We start from the raw sequence: 7278 nt of genomic DNA on the forward strand, positions 1-7278 counted from the left end.
TTTTTTTTTTTTTTTTTTGAGTGACGCGGAAAAAACGCAGCAGCAGCAATTTATTTTCATTTCTTCGAGTTGGCAGAAAAAAACGCAAGTTTTCTTAATGTTTAAATAATCTACATATTTTTTTGAGAATTATCAAAGCATTCACACAACGAAATAACGCTGGGAAAGTTTGTTAAACATATTTCTGAGTGTGTGGGATATTGTTCTCACATGGACGCGCCTCTCTGACAAGGAAATGAAAAAGCGGCCGGCGCCACGGCGTTCGTGCACACGCACAAGCAAAAGCGCAATACAGAGAGCCTGCTCTCCATTTATTTTATTTTTTTGGGAGTGACGCGGAAAAAAACGCAGCAGCAGCAATTTATTTTCATTTCTTCGAGTTGGCAGAAAAAAACGCAAGTTTTCTTAATGTTTAAATAATCTACATATTTTTTTGAGAATTATCAAAGCATTCACACAACGAAATAACGCTGGGAAAGTTTGTTAAACATATTTCTGAGTGTGTGGGATATTGTTCTCACATGGACGCGCCTCTCTGACAAGGAAATGAAAAAGCGGCCGGCGCCACGGCGTTTGTGCACACGCACAAGCAGAAGCGCAATACAGAGAGCCTGCTCTCCAATTTTTTTTTTTTTTTTTTTTTTAATAATTTATTAGTCCGGCATGGCGGCCCGACCCGAACTGACCCGAACGGGTCGGGTCGGGTTCGGGCACAAAATCTAACCTCTACATCATTTGGGCGTAGTTTGTAGGCTATCGGCTACAGTCAGGTATTATTGGAGCCACCTAGCATAGTAGCTTCGCATTTGCAATGGCGTCACACTCGCTTGCCTCCTCCCCACTCATGCTCTGCTCTCTGGTCTCCGTGAGTCTTTTTCCAGACTTTTCTCGCGTCAGTCACCAAACATCGTAACGCATGGTAACGCACGCCTTTCCCGCCTCAGTAATGGTAACGGCGTTGCCAAGATGAGAAAAGTAATTAATTAGATTACTCACTACTGAATAAAATAACGCCGCTAGTAACGCCGTTATATTCTAACGCCGTTATGAACAACACTGATAATGATAGCGACAAGATGATATTTCTCCTTGCGCCATCTGAAAAACGGAAAATATTTATGCATGCATGCATGCTTTTTTTTCCCCACTTTCAATTTTAAATTTAATGTGCAGTTGCCAGAGTGGTTAGCACATCTGCCTTACAGTTCTAAGATTGTTGGTTAATTCAAGCTACAGCTTCCCTGGGTGGAGATGGCATGTTCTCCCCTTGTCTGCATGGGTTTTCTCTGGGTACTTTGGTTTCATTCCGCATCCAAAAAACATGCGTAGTAGACTAATTGAAGACTTCTATGTGCCCTGTGAGTGGCTGGCAGCAATTTCAGGGTGTAGCCTGCCAATTGTTAACTGGGATAGGCTCTAGCACCCACACGACCCTCATGACCATAAGTGGTTCGGAAGATGAAGATGAATTTAATATGCCGCACTGTAAAAGTTGTAAAGACAATGGTATTCCTGTTCAAATGGACTCAATGGCAGTTAATGGCTGTTGACATGTCAATTTTCATTCACTCTCCAGGTGGCGATCTGGATGTAATCGTGCCTTCCGAGTCGGCCTGCGGGCGCGATAGCAAAATGATGTCGTCCATCATCATGTTCAAGTGCAACCCGTTGGCCGGCGTGGGCATCCCTGTGTTCATGAGAGAGACGGACGGCTGTCTATATCTGTTTTTGTGGCACACTAATGCTGTTTGTGGCCTCACGTAAGTCAGATGATAAGAGAATACAGGTAGTCCCCGGGTTACGACGTACTCGACTTATGCCATTTCGACTTTATGACACCGTAGTCTTGTCCGCCATTTTGTTTCCAGTCGTTTTTTTTTTTTTTTTTAAGTCTCCTAAACAGTACCTTATTGTACCTCACAGTGTCTTATTTTTTACTTTACTTTATTAATATGATGTGTTCTGTCGTTGCTAAACAGCTTTACAGACAGTAAACAAAGCACTTGTGCTTTTTGAAGCTTTTTACTTGCATCACTTTTGACAATTTGTAAAGCCATAACAGACTTATGTTCAAAACCACACGCAGTTTAACAATAAAACACTTTGCACAAAACAGTTGGTGTTCAAATGTCCATCTAGTCTGATCAATATGTAAATTTAATTAATTAAATTAGCCTAATTTGCCTAAGAATAGTCCTCTAGCTTAAATGCTACGAATGCTAATGTATTTACAATTCTCATAGCAAATCGCTCACACGTAACTCCATAAACTGTAGCTGTAAACTTAATTAAAAATGCATACACTTACATATATTGGCTGAAACAACTTACAGCCTGATGTGGGCCAAACCAGAGCGCAGTTATCCTTTATCCATGTCAGACATCTGAGTCTGCTTCTCAGTCATGCAAGGTGACAGTCCCGACAGACCCAACGCTGCCACCAGAGGGCAGTGTATCCTCCATCATTAAACAAAATACAATCTTTTGGACTTGTTGGATAGTTCTTTTTTAGGGGTACTTAAAAGGTCAATTCCGATTTACGCGGAAATTGGGGTTACGTCGCCAGCGTAGGAACAGAACTCGTTCGTAACCCGGAGACCACCTGTATTTAGAAACGTTTCAAAAATTAAAATATTTACTTTATCCTGCAGGACTGCGGACGCACAAATGCAAGATGGCGACGAAGACGATGGTCTTCCGTCTCTTTCCAGGAGGAGTCAAGCGGCGGCCATTTTACTGAGCCTTTTAATGGCGGCTTTTAGTGTTTGTTTACTGGCGCTGCTGTTGCGTAAAAGAGAAAGAAGGTAAATAGAAGACAATCAGGGTTTCAGGAATCTTGCAAAGCCATGTTCTTGGGGGGGAAAAAAATATTTTTTTTAGCACTGCTATTTTCTGGTAGCCCGCCAGGCTTATAAAGAATTCCGGGGAAACCCTGCAAATTTCAATGTTTCATTTTTTGCAGAGAAATGGTGATTCAGAAGGTGGCTGGCTGCTGCAGAAGAGGCAACCAAGTATCCTATAAATATTCCAAGGTGTGTCCTGATGATGTACTCTGTCCTGATTTGTCGTAAATAAATGTTGCTCTCGTGGATCACCAGGTGAACATGGATGAAGATGCTGGAGAAGACGAGATGGAGTGGCTGATGGAGGAACTGGAGTCTCCTTCTGCGACCTCCTCCTCTTTGTCCTTCTCGTCCTCGCAGAAAGGCCACGGCAACCACAGCAACGGCCACATTAAAACCAAGCCGGTCAACACGGATGGCTTGCGTTCCTTCTCCTTGGACGAGCAGGAGGACGACAGCGAGGACGAGGTGCTCAGCGTCCCTGGAGTGCGTGTGGTCAAGTCTTCGTCCGCCCATCGTAGCGCCTTCCTGCAGGTGAGATGAGTATTTCATTGTGCATTCTTTAGCCAGTGCAACTTATACACGGGTGCGACTAATAGTCTGAAAAAAATCGATGTTTTTTATTTTTCTCAAGACAATAACACTATTACGGTTGGTCTTGATTGTTGTTGTTGTTCAGGAGGAGAGCGACGAGGACCTCGTGGGCCTCTTGGAAGAGCCTGAACGAAAGCGGAAGAGCGGAAAAGCACGCTCAGCGGGCCGCCGGAATAACAATGAGGCGCCCAAACCCAAGCGGGAGGACGACGACAGCGACGAGGACCTCCTGCGGGTGTAAATCGCCCCCCCCAGAACTGCTCTCGCTCGCTCTCTTTCTCAGTGAATGTCGCCATAGAAACTCCCTCAGCATTACTGACAATTCCTCCACTTCACCTCAGCCGCCATCTTGTTATTTATTGATTGCTCCTTTATTTAAGGTGTTTCTCACAGTTGCTCTGGAAGCGAACAAGATAGTTGAGTTTGTCGACCGGTTGCCGCTTTGGCCAGAGTCGTCTTTTTTTTTTAAATTGTGCCATTTCTTTAGCACTTTATCACAAAGCGAGCGTCTCTTTGCAGATGGTTTAAGGCAAAGGCGGCAAAAGCGGCGAAGCCAATCGGTCGGCAGGTGAAATGAACAACTTCAGCCGAGCGGACGTAGGCGGTGAAGGTCAGTCGTTGTGCGGCTTTAAAGGGAAGCAAGGCATTGTTTACACTCATTTGAAAAGCAAATCATTTTTACCCCTGAAAAAGGGTCCATTTTTTTCTAAAAGATCGAATGTTCTCCCCTTTTTCACGTTCTGTGATTTAAGCGTGATTCTGCAAATGGATTTTTTTGTGTTTTGAGTGTCAATGTGAATGAATTTTGTTTCGTCAAAGCCATATTTTCACAACACTTGCTCAGAATGAATCTTAGTCAAACGCATGTCAATAGTCGAATAGATAATGAGTTGAGGTATAAACAAATAGACCCTTTTGTCCCCTGAATCAACACCTCACATCACTTATTTCCATTCAGGGAAAGGAAAAATAGAGCTTCAGGATTTTAATGGGAAAATTTGCTAACATTACATTAAAAGACGCTTCCTCCCATGCTAACAAAGACTTGATGAAATGGCGCCCACTTGAGTATGTACAGTAAATACCTCCCCTCACACAACTGAGTAAATTTCCGCCCTTTGAAAAACCAAGTTTTGTCCACTTCAATGAATTAACACTTCACCAAAAAGTCATTATCATTCTCTTCCAACAGCGACACCTCAAATATTTACCGTTTTCTTCAAAACATTTAATAATGTATTTATTTTAGTACAAAGAAAAGATAAGGCGACTAAATAAATGTAATTTTGCCTTCCGATAAAAAGGTTGATCAAGTATTATTGCTTTAATAAATTAAATGCTCCACCTTACATAAAAACCCATTTTTGTCACTGGAAATAGAACGATGAATTAAAAAAAAACTGTTAAACCTCTTTTATGACGGAGTATTTGGGCCACACAGGACAAAACAATAGGCCTATGAGAATTATGTTGTACTATTATGAGATTTAAGTCTCGTGAAAAAGTCGTAATATTGTGAGATGAAAGTCGTAATAATTCACGATTTATGTCGTGATATCGCGAGATGAAAGTCGTATGATTTCACGATTTATGTAGTAATATCGCGAGACAATTTACGTCGTGATATCGTCGTAATACTTCAGTATTTACGTCGTAATACAAGATGAAAGTCGTAATACTTAACAGTTTACGTCTTAATATCGTGAGATGAAAGTTGGAATACTTGATGATTTACATCATAATATCATGAGATAAAAGTCGTAATACCTCACAATTTACGTCGTAATATAGCAAGATGAAAGTCGTAATACTTGATGATTTACGTTGTAACATGAGATGAAAGCCGTAATACTTCAAAATTTACGTCTTAATATCGCGAGATGAAAGCCGTAATGTTTCACGATTTACGTCGTAATACTTCACTATTTAAGTCGCGAGATGAAAGTCGGAATACTTCACGATTTACGTCGTAATATCGCAAGATGAAAGTCGCAATTGCGTGAGATTTAAATCATGATACTTCACGATATACGTCGCGAGATGAACGTTGTAATACTTCATGAGTTACGTCGTTATATTATTGCAAGATGAAAGTCGTAATATCGTGAGATTTAAGTCGTGATACTTCACCGATTACGTCGTAATATTTCACGATTAACGTCGGGAGATGAAAGTCGTAATACTTCACAATTTACGTCGTAATATCGCGAGATGAAAGTCAGAATACTTCACGGTTTACGTTGTAATATCGCCAGATGAAAGTCATAATACTTCACGATTTACGTCGTAATATCGCTAGATGAAAGTCATAATACCTCGCGATTTACGCCTTAATATCGCGAGATGAAAGTCGTGATACTTCATGAATTACGTCGTAATAATACAAGAATTCTCGTTTGTTCCCCTGAATTAAATCTTATAATACTATGAAATTTTAAATGTAATAATCTGAGATTTATTTATTACGAGATGTAGGTCGTACTTTTATGAGAATGAAGTGATGTAGCAAGATTTCTTGTCGATTGACATTGTGATATTACAAGATTTCTTGTTTGTTCTCGTAATATGACTTAAATCTCGCGAAATTGCATCTTAATTCTCATGCCCCCCCCCCTTTTATTTTTTATTTTTTGGTTTGTGTGTCCCGAATACTACATCGTACCCCCTTTTTGCCCCACTCAGGAAAAATAACAAGTGTTTCAACATTTCAAAACGCAAAAATGTAAGCGCATTCTCCATCAAACAGTATTTATTCAAGTCACATTTCAACACACAATTTCTGTTTTATCGTTAATACTGTGAGGAAAGAAGAGGCCGGCAGGGTACGTGAATGTTTGGTACTGATTTTTTTATTTTTTAATGGTTTGAAATGTGTCTTCGCGGTGACTCGCACGTCCCCTGCGATTTTCAAAAGAGGACAAAAATGGCGGTGCGCTGGAGAAAAGCACAAGAAATGAGGTGTGATCTTCATCCTGCTTTTGTTGTCTCATGTTTGTGCTCGTTTTTTGCTATTTAAAAGAACCTCCATGTCTCTATTTGAATAAATACCTTATGAAGGATGCCTTGGTGATTTGACTTGAGGCTCACGCAATACTCGTGTAGGCTCATAATTTCTTACTTCAATAATGTCTTTGACCTGACACTTCTTAACCCCTTATTAAGGTAATTGTCTGCCATTGATGACGCTGGACGTCCAAACCATTTTGATTGGGAGGGCTGTCAGCGATCTGCAAACCCTCCCAGTCAAAGTGAATTGGACGTCTTCCGCCCTCAATGCAACTGAAACATGAACATTCAATCTGCAAGTTTGATGATGATCCCTTTATTTATCCTTGAGTTATCTTGACCACAAATATTCTGGTCCTTCTAAAAAAAATTGGCATATTGTGATAAAGTTCATTATTTTCTGCAATGTACTGATCAACATTAGACTTTCATATATTTTAGATTCATTACACACAACTCAAGTAGTTCACGCCTTTCATTGTTTTAATATTGATGATTTTGGCAAAAAAGTCCAGCAGAAAAAAAAAAAAAATCCCTATCTCAAAAAGTTTGCATATCATGAAAAGGTACTCTAAAGAAGCGACTAACCTAATCATCTGAAACAGCGAATTAACTCAAAACCCCTGCGAAAAATTTCTGAGGCTTTTAAAAACTCCCAGCCTGATTCATTGTTCAAAACCGCAATCATGGGCAAGTTTGCCGACCTGACTGCTGTCCAGAAGGCCATCAGTGACACCCTCAAGCAAGAGGCTAAGACACCGAAAGAAATTTCTGAGCGAATAGTCTGTTCCCAGAGTGCTGTATCAAGGCACCTCAGTGGGAAGGAAAAAGTGTG

At 40.6% G+C, this 7278-nt stretch overlaps 1 protein-coding gene across 1 annotated transcript in view; it reads left to right on the forward strand.

Annotated features, from left to right (window-relative positions):
* Positions 1–6712, forward strand: part of igf2r (insulin-like growth factor 2 receptor) — a 47369-nt gene extending 40657 nt beyond the window's left edge. The window contains exons 47-51 of the mRNA XM_057823378.1: positions 1577–1760; positions 2652–2804; positions 2963–3032; positions 3099–3377; positions 3523–6712. Of these exons, the coding sequence (XP_057679361.1) occupies positions 1577–1760; positions 2652–2804; positions 2963–3032; positions 3099–3377; positions 3523–3678 (842 nt within the window). The 3' untranslated portion in view covers positions 3679–6712. The remainder of the gene's footprint in view (positions 1–1576; positions 1761–2651; positions 2805–2962; positions 3033–3098; positions 3378–3522) is intronic.
* Positions 6713–7278: the final 566 nt, after the last annotated feature.

The sequence above is a fragment of the Corythoichthys intestinalis genome, chromosome 19 (genome assembly GCF_030265065.1).
Source record: "Corythoichthys intestinalis isolate RoL2023-P3 chromosome 19, ASM3026506v1, whole genome shotgun sequence".
NCBI classification, from domain to species: domain Eukaryota; kingdom Metazoa; phylum Chordata; class Actinopteri; order Syngnathiformes; family Syngnathidae; genus Corythoichthys; species Corythoichthys intestinalis.